General features: G+C 54.1%; 2 protein-coding genes across 5 annotated transcripts; one reads left to right on the top strand and one right to left on the bottom strand.

Annotated features, from left to right (window-relative positions):
* Positions 1–2,436: 2,436 nt before the first annotated feature.
* On the top strand, positions 2,437–11,239 carry Kcnj9 (potassium inwardly-rectifying channel, subfamily J, member 9). Of its 2 annotated transcripts, XM_087579851.1 has the most exons (5): positions 2,437–2,637; positions 3,689–3,789; positions 4,981–5,858; positions 8,412–8,737; positions 9,379–11,239. In XM_087579851.1, the coding sequence occupies exons 3-5, from the start codon at positions 5,009–5,011 to the stop codon at positions 9,436–9,438; spliced, it is 1,236 nt and encodes a 411-aa protein (XP_087435977.1). In that variant the 5' UTR covers positions 2,437–2,637; positions 3,689–3,789; positions 4,981–5,008; the 3' UTR covers positions 9,439–11,239. The 2 variants fall into 2 exon arrangements, with proteins under 2 accessions (XP_087435977.1, NP_446286.1); NM_053834.2 differs by having other exon boundaries at positions 2,524–2,637; positions 8,412–9,626.
* On the bottom strand, positions 7,494–20,063 carry Igsf8 (immunoglobulin superfamily, member 8). 3 transcript variants are annotated; one of them, XR_015635226.1, is made up of 9 exons: positions 19,982–20,063; positions 19,185–19,287; positions 15,409–15,786; positions 13,914–14,375; positions 13,203–13,610; positions 12,680–13,093; positions 12,303–12,433; positions 8,441–11,164; positions 7,494–8,213 (listed from the first exon to the last, which is right to left on the bottom strand). XR_015635226.1 is itself a non-coding variant. In NM_001014787.2 (8 exons), exons 2-7 carry the CDS (start codon positions 19,240–19,242, stop codon positions 12,318–12,320), a joined length of 1,836 nt encoding a protein of 611 aa, NP_001014787.1. In that variant the 5' UTR covers positions 19,243–19,287; positions 19,982–20,054; the 3' UTR covers positions 11,876–12,132; positions 12,303–12,317. The 3 variants fall into 3 exon arrangements, 2 of the variants coding, with proteins under 2 accessions (XP_087437113.1, NP_001014787.1); NM_001014787.2 differs by lacking the exons at positions 7,494–8,213; positions 8,441–11,164 and adding an exon at positions 11,876–12,132 and having other exon boundaries at positions 19,982–20,054; XM_087580987.1 differs by lacking the exons at positions 7,494–8,213; positions 8,441–11,164; positions 19,185–19,287 and adding an exon at positions 11,872–12,132.
* Positions 20,064–20,381: the final 318 nt, after the last annotated feature.

Genomic DNA, 20,381 nt, shown 5'->3' with positions numbered 1-20,381 from the left:
AGCCATCTTCCCAGCTCCCTTGTATGAATATTTTATGTCTTGATTTCCTTCCTTCCCCCCTTCCTTTCCTCCTTCACTCTTCCTTCCTTCCTTCCTTTACTTTTTCAGTTTTCTCATGTGACCGCAGCTGGCTTTGAACTTGATGTGTTCATCAGCCCAGGCTGGTCTTGAACTCCTGTTCTTGAAACTCGAGCTTTTGGTCTCTCTCTATGTGTACACACACTCACATCCATAACATAGCACTGGCAATGACTTCTCGGTAGCTGGCTATACCGGATGCTACAGATACTGCATTCCTACAGTGATATGAGGCTCTTGAAGCTGACGGTACCAAATGCTGGCACGGATGCAGAGCAACAGGAATGTGCTGCTAGTGAGACTGCAAAATGGTACCGTTACCCTGGAAGAAAGTTTGGCAGTCACCTGGAAAACTAAACATATTCCTCCCGTGTGACATTGCAACTGTACTCCTTGGTATTTACCACACCCCAGAAAGCTGAAGACTCATCCAAATAAAAACCCTGCACACAGATGTTGATAGCAACTTTATTTAGAATTGACAAACGAATTGTGGTACTTTCTGGCCATGGACCGTCGCTCAGTATCAGAATGAGATGAGTTGTGGAGCTATAAATAGACCTGGAGCAACCTTAAAGGCACAAGTGAAAGAAGCCAATCTGAGGAGCTACAGACTGTATAATTCCAACGCCATGACGCAAAGGCTAAGGGAAGAGTGGGCTGACAGAGGGGCGCGGCGCACAGAGGAAAGCACTCCACGCTGTCATGACGGATACACACCCCTGCAGCCTGTTCCAGGCTTACGGCAAGAGAAACTACACCAAGAGAAAGCTCTAACGTGATCTAGAGACCGGTGGTCACGCTGTGCTAAGTCAGGTTTCCAAGTTGTAAACAAGCTAGTATTCTCACTGGCGATGCTGAGAGTGGGGGAGGCTGGGATATGCCGGGCAGAAGACATACAGAAACTCTTAGTGCCTCTTCTCAATTTATGTGTGTTTGTGTGTGTGTATACAACTTTGTGTGTCCGAGCATGTACACGTGTGTACACACGGAAGCCAGAAGTCAATGTGTTCCTACATCACTCTCACCTTAGTTTGCAAGACAGGGTCTCTCAAGGATTTCACCAGTTCGGTGGGGCTAACGGGCCAGTGAGCTCAGGCAACCTCATGCCTGCCTTCTGCTGGGATTACAAGTGCTTGTCACCACATCCTGCATTTTACACAGGTGCTAAGAATCCAAACTCTGATCCTCATTAGTAGGGCAAGCGCTTCACTGACGGGGCCATCTCCCCAGGTTCCTCTCTTAATTTTTTCCTTCTTGCTATACAATGAAAACTACTCCTTGAAAAAGTCTTTTATATATGCATGCCTATATTCCCAGCACTGAGGACGTGGAGCCAACCTGGGCTAGGCAGGAAGACCTGGGGTTGAGGGTAGAGAGAAGCATCCCAAGTCCTCTAAATGAAGAGCCCAAAGGCAGTGATGAGACACGTGGCTCCCCCATCTCTGTCCAACTCTGGAGTTCAATAGGCTACTTTTTCCGTTTCCCCCATCCATAAATAGAAGAAAGAATAGCTGTGTCACAGGGTTGTCCCAGGAATTAAATGAGCTTCTACTTGACGCATTAGCAGGAGTGGTGTGCAGCAGCCCTATGCAACTCTGTGTCTTTCCGCTGACGGCTTCAGAAGCTACTCCTGGGCAGGGACCTATTCACTTCATAATTGCCTCTACCTAGCACAGTGTGTGTGGCATTTGAACCCCCCTAAGTCTGTTGGGTTGATAGTGAGAGCTAGCCTAGACTTTCCTCTCCGCTGGACATTTCTCAACTTTTTGGCTATTAGCAAAATACATCTCAAAGCCCTTCTATTTACATTGTCTAATTTGATCTGCAGCCCAGGTGATGCAGGCAGAAGAGGGCTGTTTGCCCAGGCCCACACTCTGAGACAGACAGAATTACTACAGCTTAGAGAAGTGAAGGGACCTCTATGGGTCACCACTATCGGTGACAGTGATGGAGCCTTTGGCCCCTATCTCCGCAGACTGCAGACCTCTTTCTCTCTGGCTGCTGCCTTTTGCATCAGAGGTCTCTTAAAAAATACAGCCTTGTCCTGCTGGACCTGGTCTATCTGAGAGCACCACCTTCACCCAGTCCCTGCTGGGGATCATGAACTGCAAACTCCCAGATGGCCCCCGAAATCAAATATTTTATTTCCAATGCCTCTATTTTCCCAGAATGAGGAGCATGCTAGGGTCTTCCCCCCCTCCCATAAAGAGGTGAAAGATGACTCTCGGTGTCCAGGAGGAGGGACTTTGGCTAAAAATAGCTGTGGCGTGTGGATTAGCCAGAGTGGTACCCAGGATTGGGGAAGGGAGAGGGACGCTGTGGAGCTGTAGCCAGACTGGTTGCCATAGAAACGAGAGAGGAGCAGGGGAACCTGGGAAGTGGGGATGACACAGATACCAAGTCCTAGTCTGAGCTGCCGTTACATTCAGGAGAAACGGCAGTGTCTGCGGCTCCCACTCTCAGAGGGGACCTAGGGTATTGGGGGAGATGGTGTCAGGGACATGGACTCCAACCCCCAAGGGTCTCTGCTGCTGGCTACTCTCCTCTTCAGGCTCTGTGAGTTGAGTTGTGGGACTTGGGGTTTGGGCCCCTATTTCTAAGCCAAGAGGGGTTTGGGTGGAGCTGGCTCCTGAGGGAGTTTTCACCAGACAGACCTCTTTCCAAAAGATAAGCCCCCCTCTCCCCACCCCCACCCCGTACTGGCCAGCACTCTCTAGAGGTAGGAAGAGCTCGCCAAGAAAATGTGGTGCTGGGATCTTACTGAAAGGGGTCACAGCATGCCTAGGAACTGTGGTCTGAAGAGCTGGAGTTCTTTGGAGGGAAGAGGCAGAAATGAAGATGTTGCTCTTCAGGTGGTGGACACTGCACATCTTCCCTGCCCTGTGAAGACGAGGCCGTTCCTCAGGACGGCAAGAGCTAGGGTGCAGTCAGAAGGCTCTCTGGGCAGTCGGTGTTCAGGGGGTGATCAGACACTGGGAGTCCTTCCCCATTCCTGGGCACAGATGGAGGTCAGATTACCAAAGACCTTAAGAAGGACATCTAGAAGCCCACTGAAGCTAATGTTAGGCTGAAAGAGACCTGGGGTCTTAAGGCACTGAAAACTTACAGATCACTTGCTGAGGACGCCCTGGGCTACAGAGAGGGAAAAGCAAGCCTGCTGTTGGGGGAGGGGAAGATCTTAATCTGCCATTGCCAGAGTGTCCCTGGGCTGTGTCTCTTGACTTCCATGAAAAAAATAAGTGTGTGGGGTCTCCTTAGGATACAAACCATCTTTTCGTGGTTCCTCCTTCTACCTTTATTTAACGTACACACACCCTCCAAAGGTCTGGCTGTGGAACACTTGGCTCCAAAATTTAAAAATTGGAATGTCGGATCTGTGGTTACACATCCACACAGTTTCTCCCTAGGATCTGGTCCAAACATCCAAACCATCTGAGATCTCTGTGTCATATCTCTGCCCCCACAGGGCCTCCTGCCCCCCCCAGCTCTCCTGCCCCACCCCTCACCCCGAATGAGTGATGACAAATCCCAGGAAAGAGAAGGGAAGGTTGATGAGTCTTAAATCCTCGTTCTACAGACTTCTGTTCATATGGTTCGTCTCTCTTAGGGGGCCGTGAGAGCCTAGGGAAGGACCCTGGACATCCCGTCTCTCCGGGAAGATTTTAACACAGAGTGCTTCTCAGGGGGAAGAATTCGAAGCAAAACCAGGTGGGTTTTGCATGGAATCTGGGCTTTGTGTTGAATGTGCACTTCAGGACATATGGCAGATGTGGGTGGGGTTGCTGTAGGGTAGCGACTGCAAAGCAGGAAACTGGGAGGGGGATCAATGTGGGTGTTTGCTGTTTCGATTGGTCTGATTTCTCATCTCGTAGGAAGCATGGGGCTCTAAGAGATACTAGACTATCGTAACTCTGGATGGCCTGGTGCTTCCTTCATCCTGGCTGTGGGCAATCGACGTCACGTGGCCTCCAGTCTCCCATTGCCAACCCTTTTCAGCATGTCTCCTTTGGGAAAGAGCCCCGGGGGGGGGAAATGGGCTGGTGTCAGAGCACCAGTGACCATGGCGGAGTGGTTAGAATTGCCAGTGGGAATCTCCTAATGCTGGGAACATTCAACCTTTGCACGCTGGAGGTTTTCTGCGCAAAGCCTGCATTTCTTTCTCCCTGGTAAGTCGGATGGAGAAAAGGTGTAGCAGGAAGTGGAAAGAGTGAGGCAGGGAGAAAACTGAGGGAAATGGTCTTGGTGTGACTTCAAAACTGTCTTCAGGTGGGTCTTCTGGTAGGAAGCTGAAGAGTTCTGGGGGAAGGGATAATAGCCGGAGAAAGGTTGTGGAAGTCCTCGTGACAGAGGGAGCTTTGTATAGAGAAGGAACTGCCAAGAAGTCCACCTCTTCAGAACCCCAAATGTCTGATCGGGACGCCTGTGAGGTGCTCCATACACCGGCTTGAGGTAGTGACGCTGAGATCTGTGACATCGAGATCTCTAAAGCCCCCTTCTTACTGAACTATGACACCCAGTTTGTGCTCTTTTCCCTGTGTAACCCTTACAACTTTTTCTTAACCTTTGTTTTTATTTTATGTGAGTGGATATCTACCCTCATGTATGATGTCTGTGCATCACCCCGGGAGGCCAGAAGAGGGCGAGAGACTGGAGTTACAGCCGGTTGTGAGCCGCCTTGTGGGTGCTGGGAATCGAAATCAGATCCGCTGGAAGAGCAACCAGTGAGCCTTTTGAGCCATCTCTCCAGCCGCACCCCTCCTCCCAACTTTCTGAGCTTTGTGGGATGTTAGGGTGGTCGTTCCCAATCCACCACTGGGAGGAAACTGAGGCTAAGAGACAGGAAGGGAGAGACGCTCACAGCATTGGCCGGATCCATCAACTCGGCACACCTTTATTAAGACCCCGCAGGATCCCCGCTGCGGCCGCCATGGCGCAGGAGAACGCCGCTTTCTCTCCCGGGTCGGAGGAGCCACCGCGGCGCCGCGGTCGCCAGCGCTACGTGGAGAAGGACGGGCGCTGCAACGTGCAGCAGGGCAACGTCCGCGAGACCTACCGCTACCTGACCGACCTGTTCACCACGCTGGTAGATCTGCAGTGGCGCCTCAGCCTGCTCTTCTTCGTGCTCGCCTACGCGCTCACCTGGCTCTTCTTCGGCGCCATCTGGTGGCTCATCGCCTACGGCCGCGGCGACCTGGAGCACCTGGAGGACACCGCGTGGACACCGTGCGTCAACAACCTCAACGGCTTCGTGGCCGCCTTCCTCTTCTCCATCGAGACAGAAACCACCATCGGCTATGGGCACCGTGTCATCACCGACCAGTGCCCCGAGGGCATCGTGCTGCTGCTGTTGCAAGCCATCCTGGGCTCCATGGTGAACGCTTTCATGGTGGGCTGCATGTTCGTCAAGATCTCGCAGCCCAACAAGCGCGCCGCCACGCTCGTCTTCTCCTCGCACGCCGTGGTGTCTCTGCGCGACGGGCGCCTCTGTCTCATGTTTCGCGTGGGGGACCTGCGATCCTCGCACATCGTCGAGGCCTCCATCCGCGCCAAGCTCATCCGCTCGCGCCAGACGCTCGAGGGCGAGTTCATCCCTCTGCACCAGACCGACCTCAGCGTGGGCTTCGACACGGGGGACGACCGCCTCTTCCTCGTCTCACCTCTCGTCATCAGCCATGAGATCGACGCCGCCAGCCCCTTCTGGGAGGCATCGCGCCGCGCCCTCGAGAGGGACGACTTCGAGATCGTAGTCATTCTCGAGGGCATGGTGGAAGCCACGGGTGCGGGCAGGCTGGAGGATGGGAGCAGGGATACAGGGCAAGGGCAAGAAAAGCAGGCAGGGGGAGTGCGGGGAGATGGACAGAGAGTGGAGCGTAGGGTGACAGGCGGGGGAGGGATGCTGGGGCAGGCCTGATGATGAAAGGGATGGACAGGGTGACTTTGCAGAGTCAAGAACAGCTTGGAAGGGTTCTATGAAAAGCCGCTAGCTTGAGGCCCTGGCCTGACAGGTATGTCACTTTGAACTGCACTTTATATCTCTAAATTCATTTAAGCCCAGCAAAGCTCCCCTGGAGGTTACTTATGACTATGCTTACTTTTCAGAGAATGAGTAGCCCCAAAGAAAGGTCCCATAAATAGCCCGCTGTCACAAGCCAGTAAATAGCACAGCCTGGATTGAACTCAGGGCATTTATCTTCAGTGCTTCCTGGCACGGTGTTGGGATGAAGGTTAAGTGCCTGGTTCTTGAAGCCCAACGGTCCATAGTTCTGGAATTTAAGTCTGCCAAGGAGGCAAACTTAGGGGTAGGAAGGTGATAACTGGTCTCACTTCTGTCCCCGTTACCCCATCCGTCTGGTCTTAACTTCCATTGGTGTTGCCATTTCTAGCCCCCTTCCAGAAGGAACGGTGACGTCAATACCTTCACTCAGGCCTACACTGTCAAGAGCTTGGGAGCAGGTAGGAAAAGACTAGTTAGTATAGGAGCCAAAAACAGGTCCTCTAAGTAAGGTCCAAGCCATCAGGGAGCGTGAGGAAAATGCAGGTGAACCAAGGGGCCACTAGGAGGAGCTGCGGCGCTGCTACGGACAGACTTGCTCCCTGCTGCTAGCCTTTGAAACCCGGCTCCTGCCTCTAGGCAAAACCGCTTCTGCTTCTTGGCCACCTCAGTTCTTCCCACTCCCCACTCCTCCTTCACTCCGATTTTGCTGGTCCTAACCCATCCCCTTCCTGTATTGCTCCTTCTGTCTCTGCAGCGTCCCTTCCTCTGACACTATCTCGGGCAGGTTTCTAATAGGGACTTTCATCTGCCTCCACTTCCCACCCATTCCTACTGCCCCAAGCCCAATCCCTGCTTCTCATGCCTTCTCCCTGCAGAGGCCCTGGTGGCTTCTCCTTCCCGCCTTCACATCTTAATCCATCTTTGCCAAAGAATACCAATGTCCCCAAGACGTCTCAGGGCCAGACTTTCAATGTCAGAGCCCATCTCTGGTTAGCAAACGTTTACTCCTCTGTTTCTGAGATGGATTCTGGTTTGGGGAGATTCTGAGGTAGGAACAAAATGATCTGCCCCGAGAGGAGGGTGCAAAAACCGAACAGAGAAGACAGGACACAGGCTCGGGGCAAGAACTGGGAAGGGCAGTTTAAAGGACAAGGGGGCGGGAGCTTGTTTGATGTTTCTAGAGATAAAGCTGGAAAGGACGGTAGTATTTTGGGATTCAAACTACTTTTGAAAAGCAAGAATAATGAGCCAAAACCCAACATGATGACATTTAAGGGGAATAAATATAAAATTCTACATTTAGGCTTTAAAAAAAATCACTTATGTAAGCTCAGTATGGAAAGGCTCCGGTGGAGAAAGAACTGGGGGTTTTAGTTGGCCACAGGCTTGCTGTAGCAACGTGATGCAGCTTCCAGAGGCGTTTATGTAATGTCATCACGGGCCGCTTCACTAAAGCATCTTGGTAAGAAGCAAGAGATAGTAAGCCTTCTCTTACGCACAGATGAGGCCACAGTTGGAGAAATGTATGGCACTTCAGACCCTGACCTGGGCCTCCGTGATTTCCAATGAGGACAGAAAGCTTTGGGGGAGTCAGAGGAAGTAAGAGACGGTCATGAGGTCATGAGTGTTCAGTCTGAGGAAGAGAAGATGCAAGGGAACCCCGGGCTGTATTTACAGACACTCAGGGGCACAGGTCCCGGGAGACAGATTTCAGTTTGCGTAAGAGATAACCCAGGGGGGTTGGGGATTTAGCTCAGTGGTAGAGCGCTTGCCTATAGGCAAGCGCAAGGCCCTGGGTTCGGCCCCAGCTCTGAAAAAAAGAAAAAAGAAAAAAAAAAAAAGAGATAACCCAGGGCCAGAGAGATGGTTCAGCTTGCCACCACATCTGATAACCTGAGTTGAATTACCAGGTCTCACACTGTGGAGTCAACCGCCTCCCCGAGTTGTCCTCTGACCTCCACACACATACGAATGCATGCTTATAGACTCACATGAATGTAATACACTTTTGTAAGGATCCAGACAATTGTCACCATCACACCGAGGACTGGGCTTCTGGTGCAGTGGCAAGCTTTCAATCCTGGACCGTAATCAGCTCAGCTAGTTGCCCATTGCTTGGGGGCGGGTGGAGGTGTCTCTGTGGGAAACAGCGAGGTTAATTTTAAGGTTAAGCTTCTCGAAGGAGAGTAGGGGGAGCAGGTTGGCAAATGGAGAAGAGGGCTGACCAATGAGAGGTGGGACTTTCGGGGAGAGAAGAGGGTTGTGGGATGACAGACAGGAGCAGGAATCCTTTGGCAGAGATCCCCCTGACTAATGCCTCTTCTCCTCCCCCCAGGAATGACGTGCCAAGCTCGAAGCTCGTACCTGGTAGACGAAGTGTTGTGGGGCCACCGATTCACATCCGTGCTCACCCTGGAGGACGGTTTCTATGAGGTGGACTACGCTAGCTTCCATGAAACCTTTGAGGTGCCCACACCCTCATGCAGTGCTCGGGAACTGGCAGAAGCTGCAGCCCGCCTTGACGCCCATCTCTACTGGTCCATCCCCAGCAGGCTGGATGAGAAGGTGGAGGAAGAAGGGGCTGGGGAGGGGGCAGGCGCAGGAGATGGAGCTGACAAGGAGCAAAATGGCTGCCTGCCACCCCCGGAGAGTGAGTCCAAGGTGTGACTGGTTTTCTACAACCCCCTGTGGCAGACCAGGGGGCCAGACACAGGTCCATGGAGGCTGCAGAATGGAGATGGAAGTAGAGGAGGCAGGCAGTGTCCCAAGGAATGGTTAACGTTGGGAGAGGCCCACTGAGTCCAGGATCCAGTGGGGAAGGCCCAAGGTCCTGGTTTGAGGAAAATAGAGGGTGGGGGTGGAGAGAGATCATATCGGTCTGTCTGTGTTTGACTTTGACATCTGTTCATGGGTGGATGGATAGACAGAAGGATGGGCTTATGGGGGTTGAATGGGAAGGTGGGCAGAAAGAGACAGTCAATGGATAGCTTGGGTGGATTGACAGTTGGTGAACGGCCGGTGCAGCACTCCTTTGTGCAAAATCTACAGGCACCCTTTTCTTCCAGGCATGGGTAGCCTTGAACCAGGGTCCATGGCTTAGGGAGCAGATTGTCAGGTAGACTGCAGTCCCCACTCACCACCCCCCAACTGGCCTCCCTATGTGTGGCATGCCTGCCCAACTAGACAAAGTGGCCACAGAGAAGAAAGCACTGGGTGGAGGTGGGCACAGATGTGGGTGCCCTCCCCACCTTCACTGTCCCATACCGATGGGTCAGAAAGGTGCCAATGGCCTTAATCCTCAGGTTACAGGCAAACAAGCGGTGGAGGTAAACCCGGAGCAGGGGCCCTGGAGAGGGACCTGAGGAGACCCAAGGACAACTATTTTTCGAGAGAGAGGAATGAAACCTTGCAGGTACTGCCGGAGAAGCAAGAAGGCAGAGAGAGATTCCGAAGGAAAAGAAAGGCCATGGGAGGGGTTGGGGATTTAGCTCAGCGGCTTGCCTAGCGAGCGCAAGGCCCTGGGTTCGGTCCCCAGCTCCGGAAAAAAAAAAGGCCATGGGAGAGACTTAATAAGGGGTTTTATGAGGGAACCCAAATCCCTGGGGAAAGTAGTTTATCCTTGGGGCACAGTGGCAGGGGCTCATTCAGAACAGTGACTAAGTGTCAGGTGTGATATTCAAAGACCTGTTCCTAACACTGGAGCACAGCACAGGTGGAGGTCAGAAATACCCACAGCAACTGAAGGACGTGGGGCTCACAATGGGAGCCCACACAAGCGGTTATAGCCACAAGTGAGGGAGGGCATTAGCAACCAGGAAGCTAAGGATTGAGTAAGGCAGGGGGGAATGGTGGGAGCCAGCAGTTACAAAGCTTTACTCAGCGGGATGGGCTTGTTAAAACACAGATTACCGGTCCTGCTCCCAGCATTCTGACTCAATAGGTCTGGGACGGAAACCAAAAATCTGCACGTCTAGCTAGTTCCCAGACCTAGCAGGTTCCCAGATCATGGTGACACTGTCTGTCTGGGCGCTACACTTGGATGAGGCATCTAAGCAGAGGAGAAGCTGGAAGGCGCTGAAAAGAAGCCCAGGACCCTTAAGGAACAGAGAAACAAGAAGGGGAATGTTGGGGAGCGAGGACCCAGGCCCAGGCTTAAAGAGCTTAACTTTGGGTCCAAGAACGGAAACATCACTGATAACTGGCCAGTAGCACCCGAGAAGGCAACAGAGACAGAGAAGGACTCCTGAGGAGGCAGTAGGGAGCTGCAGCTGAATGGGCTTTACCACAAAGGACTGGCTCTCTTATAAGACTCACAAGGCAAGACTGACTGGGTGAGAAAATGGAACCTATATTTACAGTTGTCTGCTGTCTGCCACCTGTCCTCCCAGGACAGGGCACACTGGAGACACTCACATCCCCTCTCCACTGCATCTTGTCTCAGTCACTGGTCTTGTCTCAGTCATCCTGGGATGGTGAGGTGAGAGCAACGGCAAGGCATGGCAAGGGACCTGAGACTGGCCCCCTGGAACCAAGTGTAGCCCAAGTGAACATGTCCTCTGATGGGACTGGTTCGAACCTTGGACCCCTGGCTACACCCATCCCTGCCCTTGAATAAAAGTCTGCTGCTCTGTCCCAGGCTAAGAAGCCGGCATCCAACGGGGCCCTGCGCCTCCCTCCCAGTCCCCATCTCAGCATGGGTCCACTCAGAGAGGACTCAAAGCTGTCTGTTGCCCCTCCCCTTCCGTCCAGCAATGGACCCAGGTTTCAGGGCCAGCTGGGTCACTCTCAGCGATGAGGTCCGTCCCACGTACACATATTGAACCTGAGCACAGGGAGCAAGCAGGGTTTGAATTCGGGGGAAAAACATGGAGTCGAGACAAGAGGGGTGGGGTGTTTGGTACCCACATACAAAACACTGGAATGGAGACATTGAAGCTGCTCCTGGAAGTCACCGAGATGCCGCCACCACTCAGGGCCCCACTGTCCAGGGCACAGACAGGAGACCTGTTTTCTAACACCAATGCCGAGGTTCACTGGTTACTTCTAGGACTCTCAGCAAGACATATTCTCTGGGCCTCCGTCCCTTATCTGTAAACAACAACAAAAAAATGATACATTTATGTGGCAAACCCAGTAACGCTCAATAAACGTTCAACCACTGAATGAAGAGGGCAGACCGGATGCTGCTGGAAATGCAGGACAGCCGAGACTTAGGGCCGGAGAACCCATTAGGCGGGGAGCTGCAGCCAGTAGACAAGTCCTGGCATCAGATGTAGGCAGATGCAGCAGCTCTGTGTACACAGAGGACACAGGCCCTCCCCACGCTGCCATGTTCTGAGGCTCCCATTCGGCTGCTGTCAGAGAATAATTAAGGTCAGGAGGAAAAAGACTGAGGCCCCAGGGCCTGGTGGGAGGAGTCTGGTCCAAGACTAGTTCAACCAGGAGAAGGAGACCAGAGAAGGGTGCGCCCCAGTCTGGGGAGCTCAGGAAGCCTTGTCCCTGGAAGCTCTGTAAAACAGGCAAAGCTCAGCTGGAGCTCACCCCCTCTTCCTATGTTCCCCTCACCAAATAGAAGCCCCATTAGGAGGCTCTGCACAGACATTTGGGGCAACAGATGGGACCCAGGCATCCCCCTCCTACAGTTGGTGGGTAACAAGGCCCACGGAGGACAGATGGTGTTTATGGTGGGAAGAGAGGCCTGGGTTGTCCGCCTTACCACCACCCCACTCCACCCCACCCCCATCCCCCCAGGCTGCCTCTTACAGCTTCATGGCGCAAGAAGACACAACAGGCCCTGAGTTTTATAAAACCAGTTTATTCACATTTTAGAAAAACTAGTTTGAGGGCAGGAACTGGCCTTCCTACAACATGAGTGTGAAACTAAGAACCAGGAAACTTGACGGAAGGTGGGAAGAGGGGAGCCATGTCTCCCGCTCCCAGGTGGCGACAGACAGACCGGTCAAATAAATTAAAGGAGGGCTGGACGGAGGGAGAGGGTATCCAGGCAACCAGAGGAGGGGTGGCACTGACTGGAAGACAGTTGACACCTGCAAGAACTGGAGAGAGCATGTGGAGTAGCCTGAGGAAGGGGGCTCCTTTTGACCCCCTCACCCTGCTACGTGATCCTGCAGGACTGTGCTGGCTGCTTCTCTGCCAGAGGGAGCCCAGGAACAGCTCAGCACAGGAAGCCTGAGGAAGACCGGGCTTGGGGGTTCCTTTCCCTCACCTGGGGTGCTACAGATCACCGCTTCCTCAGCCTCTTCATAAAACAGCAGGTGATGGTAGCGAGGATGCTGGCTCCCGTAACTAGGGCGACTCCTGTACCCACCAACAAGGGCACAAACAGGGTATCCAGAGCTGGCGGGAAAGAAGGCAGGCTCTGCTCAGAGTGTGTCATGGTCCTCCACCTGCTGTCACTCGGGTCCCTCCCCGAGGGAGGGCTGAGCGTCATCCCTGCCAACCCACAACCTCCCATCTCAGACTCAGCCAGCTCGGGGACGGGGACGCAAAGGGATGTGGGAAAAGGACAGCAAGGGAAGACAGGAAGATGGAAAGGGGACAAGCAGGGCAGGGGCAGGTGGGTAGAGGGTGGTAGTCACTCACCATGCGTGTAGGGGTAGACCGTGACGGGCCCGGAGCGCGCACTGCCTGCCTGGTACCAGCTATAGTCAGCGTGCTGCACCCAGGCGCTGGGCGCACAGTGGTATATGCCTTCGTCCTCGGGCCCCAAGCTGTGCAGTCTCAGCCGATGACTTCTGGGTCCCACCAGCTCCACACTGACAGGACTCCCTCCAGGCCGGACTCCCAGCTCTGCCACACCGTCCTGACCCACTCCACCCACAAGCTGAGCAGGACCAGAGCTCAGTTCGCCCTCCTCTGGTCTCTCCACCCACCAGCTGGCTGCTAGTCGCAGCCCCGGGGGGCCGCCCCGCACAGAGATGTTACACAGCAGGGAGGCGGTCTCTCCCCGGTACACAGTGCCCCCTGCTAGCCACGCCACGGCCTCTAGCACCACGCCTGTAGAGCAAAGAACACGGGGGTTACAGGGTGAAGGCTCAGGGGCTAAGGGGTTAGGAAATAAATTCTATACGCTCTGAACCTTGTCAAGGGCTCAACGTCCTCTCACCTTCTTCTCTCACATGCACCGGGAGAGGCCGGGAACGAGCACTGGCTGCTTCACGAAGCCGGGTCCCAGAGCCTCGAACGTAGGCTTTGGCGAGGCAGCGGTAGGTGCCCGCGTCAGCGGGCCTGGCAGCCTCCAGCCGTAGTCGGTAGGTTCTGGATGCTACTTTCTCCATGGCAATGTGCCTGTCTTCATAGCCAGGGCCCAGGCTGCCTATACCTTCTGTGTCCAGCTGGGCCACCAGGCGTCCAGGCCCTGGAGCCCCTGCAGGGGCCATCTCCCAGCCCACAGAGTATGCAGCATGACGGCCTGCTGGGGGCAATGCCCCCGACACATTACACAGCAGTTCCAAGGGTTCCCCTGGGCCAATCCGCCGTTCACCAGGTCCCACTGTCACTGCTAGCTGGCTGGCTGAAACACAGCAGGAGATGGGAGGCATCACAGGGACGCCCGGGGCCTCACCTGTAATTCCTCTTTGCAGAAATTTAGAGGCCTCTTATATGTCCCTCACCCCAGGACCTGAATTTTACCCTTCCACTGTAGCCCTTGTGCCTCCACATCCAATTTTTGAGCAGAGAAAACACAAATAGAGAATAAAGAGTGTCTACAAGACTGCTCGTTCTCTGGAAGAGGAACTCTGTGGTCAGTTGATGGCCATGTTACACCCTCTGATACCGGCTGAGATATCCACTCAGTTAGATATGTGATACTCACACAGTGTCTGCACATCCACATGAGCCAGGACTGCCCTCTTCTCTGCGACCTGAACCCAGGAGCCATCAGGATCTTGAATCCACTCAGCGGCAGTGCAGTGGTAGGTGCCGGAGTCTCCAGCCTGGGCACCCCCAACCACCATGCGGTACCGATCAGTCCCTTCCTTGCTCAGCCGAAGCTCCCCGGCAACCAGCCTCTCAGCATAGGGAGCTCCGGCCTCCACAGCCATGTCAGAGCGCAGTCCCACTACTTCCTGTAGGGTGGCTCGCCCCACTGGCGCCTCAGGAATGGCTCTCCCAAAAGACACCGACAGGTGTGTGTGTTTCTTCGTTTTGGTCTGAGCCAGGCAGCCCAGCGCCAGCTCTTGCCCCTCATGTACTGTGAGGCGTGACGGGGAGGTTGCCACCTGGCGTCCTCGGGGCCCTGGAGGGGCAGCAGATACCTGCAGCTCATCTGGAAGAACTGGAGAGAAAGGCTTTAGTGAGAGCGGGCTGGGAGGCAGCATCCCTCCTGTTTCCTGTGTATCTCCTACGTGGCTACATACTCTGTAGGCTCACGGAGGGCAAGCACTGTATGCGGTATCTTTCCTCTCTAACTCAGAGATGCCAAGCTTGGTCTGAGCACATTAGGGTGTTCAATAAATGCTTGCTGAATGTCACAGAACAAGCCTACTGACACCCACTCTGATGTCTGAGGCTGACCCATTTTAAACACTCAGAAAAGTAATTCTGTCTTCCCTCTCTAAAGATAAAAGAGGCCAGACTTGATGGTGCCAGCCTATAATCCCAGCTACCCAAAAAGCTAAGGCTTAGAAGGATAAAGTTCAAGGCCCATCTGGGCTACAGAACAAGTTCAGCGCAGGTCTGGTCAACTTAGAAAGTTTCTGCTTTGGGGGCTGGAGAGATGGCTCAGTGGTTAAGAGCACTGACTGCTCTTCCAGAGGCCCTGAGATCAATTCCTAGGACTCACATGGTGGTTCACAACCACCTGTAATGGGGTCTGATGCCCTCTTCTGGTGTGTCTGAAGACAGCAACAATGTACTCACATATATAAAACAAAAAAAATTTTTTTTTCTAAAAAGAGAAAGTTTCTGCTTCATCCCATCCCCCACCAAAAGAAAGAAACTGATGGGAAGATGGGCTTGATGGCACTGGAGCTGACACAAGACTGCCTGGGCTACACAGAGAATTGTGGGAGTACTGCCACGAGTTCCGGGCCAACCTAGGCTAGTGAGTTGTAAGCCAGCCTGGGCTACAAGAGTGAGCCCTCAAAAAGCAACACAGAGAATGTAGCTTAGAAGAGTGTTTCCCTGGTATGCTTCACGCTGTGGCAGGTTCAATCTCCGGTACTGAGAAGATGGGGGAGGGGAGAGAAGAGGAGAAGGAAGAGGAAGCAAGAGGAGGAGGAAGAAAGACCAGATCTGAGCGTTCTGGCTTACGCCGATAACCCCAGTACTTGAGAGGCTCTCTCACCACCCAGCTCAGAGCCCAGTACCTCTCAGCTCCACCTTGGCACTGTAGTTGCCCAGGTACTGAGTATCCGTAGAGGGGGTGTAGCACTCATAAAAGCCAGAGTCCTGGGCCTGCAGGCGAGCAATCTTGAGCACCACGGAGTCCCCCTTCAGGCGCTGCACCTGCAGGTCACCAGATGCCACTCGAGGCCCAAAGACAGCATAGGAGAACTGGCTGTCCTTGGTGCTGATGATGCCTAGTGACGTAGCTGGGGCCTCGGGTCTGTACATGAACCACTCGAAGTCTTGCTGGGAAGGGCCCTCATAGTCACTCACATTGCAGGAGATAGAGACAGCGGTGCCAGCCACACGGTAAAGAGGCCCCTTGGGGACGTGCACCTGCCGGGCGTAGCACCTGGCTCCTGCGGGGGAGGGGGCGGGGGGAAAGGCAGAGAGATTTGGAATCTTTTCAGAAAGAACGGGTCCCCACTCACTGGCCAGTATCATCAGCACCATTCTTGACTGCTGACCTAGGGAAGGTCAGAACGTAGCTGGGCCTAAGACACAGATGGGAACTTGGAAGAGCTGCTGGGGCACAAGACACCAGCATCTCAGCATAGGACATAGGTTCAGATCCACCGGAACAGAGGAAAACTCTCTCTCTAGCTAACTAGAGGCAGAGCACCTGTGTGAACAAGAGAGTCCGTTTGGAGTCTGGGGTATAGACGGCCCAGTAAGTAAAATGCTTTTGGGCAACCATCAGGACCTGAGTTCAATTCCCTGCAACTATGTAAAAGTTCAGCATGGTGACTGGGGAGTGACCTGACGGCCTGGGTTTGATCCCCAGAATATACAAGGGAAGGAAAGAACTGAATCCTGAAAGTTGTCCTCTGATCTACACGCACGCACGCACGCACGCACGCACGCACGCACGCACGCACGCAGTAACAAATGATAATAAAAAATGCAGTGGACGGTGCAATGGCCCCTGATTGACCTCTGACTTTTACCCAGACACCCATACACACACACTTGCACCGTGCATACCTGTGAACCCTCATACGCACGCCATTAGAAATAAGAAATAATAGACTGACTCCTGACTCACCAGTTCTTGGCTGGATCTTTATCGCTGGGGCCCCATGCATGTCTAGGGGCTCAGATAGAACTTCTAGCTAAGGGATTCTGAGGCTTTTGCTGGATGGGGTGCTGACAAAATCCTACAGAAAGGCTGCCTGGCTTAGCTCTGTCACCTGCGCTAGACAATGGAGCCAGTGGCTCAGGCTGGCTGGGGTACTGCACTGGACCGGGCACCATGCTGGACAGGGCACGGGCCTGGCCAGTCCTCACCACACAATACCCTCCCCACTACAGCTGTGCCATGAGCTCACTGCTTCTTCCAGCCCACAGGGCTACACAAGCAGCTGTGGCTTCTAGGGCAAGAACCAGGCTCTGCCCAGGCCTGGAGCAAAAGATCCCTTCCCCCGCACCCCAGAGTCTGTCAACCTTCTGGCTAACCCAGATGATGCACTACACACAGCTCTCAAACAAAAGCTTTCATTTACATACGATTTGCCTGTAGTGTGCAGCGCTTACGTAAGCCTCCTTTCTATAAGGAGACCCTAAACACCTGCTGCCCCTTCCCCTCTCTCTCTCCCTCCCTCCCTCTACCCATTCTACCACCACCCTTGTCCCAACAGACAGCTGGATCCAAAACCTTAGAGAGTTTAGCTCCTTTCTCCTCTCCACCGTTCCATAGCTGTGTCTAGGTAAGACCACACAACCCTAGAATGCAAGGAGGGCTGTCAATCATTTCACAGAGGAGGGAAATAAACTCTCCCAGAGAGCACCTCTAGGGAGCACTGTGACTAGGTTCTAAACCCAGATGTGAGTCTAGAGCTCTCTCCTTGCTCTCCTAGCCAACACAGAAGAACTGGCGGGTGGGGAGGATCATCTCTCTTCTAGATGAGAAAAGTAAAGTGAAATGTGACACTCTGACCAAGTCCCTGACCTCTCTGGAGGGCCTCTACACACCCCTGAAGAGGGACAAAACCAAGAAGGAGGCGAGGAGATGCTTCCAAGGAGAGTCCTGTAATTTCCAGGATTCCGGAGGGGAGGGGAGTCCACAGCTTGCCGGGAACCACCCAGGAGCCTGAGAGCCTGCTCTCCAGTTCTTGCTCCTTTTCTTCCTCTGGCTACGTCACTCAGAGAACACATGACCACCGCTTGAGGCACAGCTGGAGTCAGAAAGCCAACATGGGACCAATCCTTTCCCCTCCTGGGTCTCAGTTTCTCTTTTAGAAGTAAGAGCTTTCAGTTCTGACACTGAACCCGTGTGCGTGTGACTCAGGCACCCAATTTCATAATCAGGATGACGATGGTAAAGACAGCCAAGATGACACCGTCCTGGCTGCCCATGGGTAGACTCTGCTGAGAAGGTCCCCTCCCACCTTCCTGGTTCCACACATGCTGATGCTTGTCGATCCCCACGTGAAAGTTGTCTCCACAGCCTCAGGAAGTAGGTGGCCTCAAGGTTCTCTCTTGTCAGGTCACCTCCTTTCTAACAGTCAGAGGTCTGCTCTGAAGTCAGATCTGAGTTCAAATCCCCCCCCCCCACTGGAACTCTCTCTGGAACGTAATACTTCACGTCCCTCGCCTGTGAAGTGAATGCCAGTGCTGAATGCAGTGGCCTAAGATGCCATTCAGCTCCTCTTCCACCCCCGTGCAGCATTCACTCCTCCCAACCTCCCCTGGGCCCATCCCTGCTCCATGAAGCCCACTGGGGGAAAGCAATCGCTAGGCAACCAAGCCCCACAGATCCTTCATCTCCCTACATCACTCGGCCTCCTGTTTTGTTTCCAAAGGAGAGTTTTCAACTTGGTCCCAGAAGGACCAGCAGCAAGGAACCATTCTGTGTGGCACCGTGCAGTTCTGGCATAAACCAGGGAAGGCAGTCGGGGTGCCCCACAGGCTTCTGCCTTGACTATAACACTTTAGATTCCTCCCTATGTGCATATCACACACACACACACACACACACACACACACACACACACACACACACACACACACACAGCAGCCACGATACAAGGTTGGCCCAGAACACACACCACCATAAACACCCACCAGGACAGACACTGGGTGTTTAGAGATCCCAGGTTCAGTTTCCACGGAACCTGGTATCTCCTGAGGCGGGGATGTTGGGACCAACTGAGTCTGACAACCAGCCAAATATCGGAGAGAAATAGAAGGGCAAAGAGGGAACTGGCCCAGGGTGGAGACCTGTGAGGGAGGAAGCCTCAGATGGTGAGGTGTTATGTTAGGAGGTGGGGGTGTAGGGGAGACTTTCTTCAAAGATCATGGTCAGAATCAGACCCTGGGCCTCTAGCCAACACTGGGCAATTATGAAGACCGCCAGGCACTGCCCACGCAGAGCAAACACCCAAAGCCAGGCCTGGAGCAGAGAGTGGGGCAGAAGGTTGTCACGGTATTTGGGCGCAAGGACCCCAGGCGCTGGGTGTAACAGATGAGAGAAGAGGCGCCTGCCTCGGAGCTCTATGGTATCTCAGGGGATACCTTAGTAAGTCACCAATATGCTCAACTAGGAGCCTAAAGCGAGGGCACCATCACCCTCTCCATAACTGATTGGGCAGGCAGGCGCAAAAGGAAGCGAGATGCCGAGCCCAGAGACAGTGGAGACACGTCTGATGAAGCAGTAGGGGTGCAACCAGCTTCGAAATGCTAGGAAGGTGAGCTGGTTGGCTGCACGGTGTCAGGCACCTACCCGGCCGGACAGGGACGCGGCGACCACCCCGCTTACCAAGTATTAGCAGCAGCAGCAGCAGCGAACTCAGCGGCGTGGGGCTAGGGACGCCCATTCTGCGTAGGTGATTCTGGGGAGATTCCTGGGGGCGGTATGAGCTCTGGGGGGCCAGGACCGCGGGGGGCGCATGCCCGGGTGGGGTGGGGGGGGACAAAAAGCGGAGCAGTGAAGCGTGGGTGCGCAAAGCCCAGCCGAGCGGGAGCCGCCAACTCCCCGCCCTCCTTCCTTCTTCCCCTCCTCCCGCCGCTCTTCCCGCCCTCCGCAGCTCCGGAGACCAGTCCCGGCCGCGCCCCGCTGCCCGGCCCTGCCCCCGCCTCGCCCCGCCCCGGGCTGTCGCCTAGGCTAGACTTCGACCCTGATGGTGACTCCGCCTCTGGCCGCAGGCTGGGCGAACTGGCACCTGGGCTCCTCTACCCCCACCCACCCTAGCTCAGAGGGCACCCCGCCCTGCACCTGCCAGCCTCTCCGGGAGAATGGGATGCTTGCAGGGCCTCTGGGGATGGATGATGGAGTGACTGTGGTTACGCACTCAGAATTCAGTTGGATGATGTGGGCAACTGAGCCCTGGCAGCAAACCTAGCTGATTTATGTGGTCATGGCCTGACCCCAGATTTCCTGGACGTGAAGCGGACCCAAAGGGGCTTCAGGGTCCTGGAAGATCACTGGAAATCTGTTCTAATACCCGGTCAGAATGCAAAGCGAAAGGGAAGTGGGCTAGCCGTCCAGACTTCCTAGCGGGAAGATTCTTGTTCAGCTTAACCCCTTCAACCTCACTTTTCCCCCCCATCACTTACGGAACAGAGACTGTAAACACTCAAGTAGTTACGGCGACTATTAACTGAGATCCTGCACAGACGTTTGTTGCACACGGTAACTATGGGGGTGTTTTGTTTTTGCATTAAACTGCTTTCTACCAATTGGATTCTCCAATGAGAAGAGATGAACACACCTCTGCTGGGAGGGAGGAGCTAGCCTGGAGGTAGGAAAAAGGAAGAGAAGCCTCTACCCAATGCTGTGTCTCCAACTGTGAAAAAGGCGGAGATTAGGGTGGGGCCAGAATGGGGAGAAGGGACGGCTCAACGGGCAAAACCAAGGCTGGGGAAGTGGCCTAGAACATGCCTAGGTCTTTCACCTCCATACCCTACTTGTCCCCCTCATCCCTGTTCCTCACTTACAACTCCCTATTGAGAAAAT

This window comes from Rattus norvegicus, chromosome 13, assembly GCF_021556685.1.
Source record: "Rattus norvegicus strain SHRSP/BbbUtx chromosome 13, alternate assembly SHRSP_T2T, whole genome shotgun sequence".
In the NCBI taxonomy this organism is placed as follows: domain Eukaryota; kingdom Metazoa; phylum Chordata; class Mammalia; order Rodentia; family Muridae; genus Rattus; species Rattus norvegicus.
Note: the sequence above shows the minus strand (reverse complement) of the source record. Positions and strands in the feature narration are given on the sequence as shown.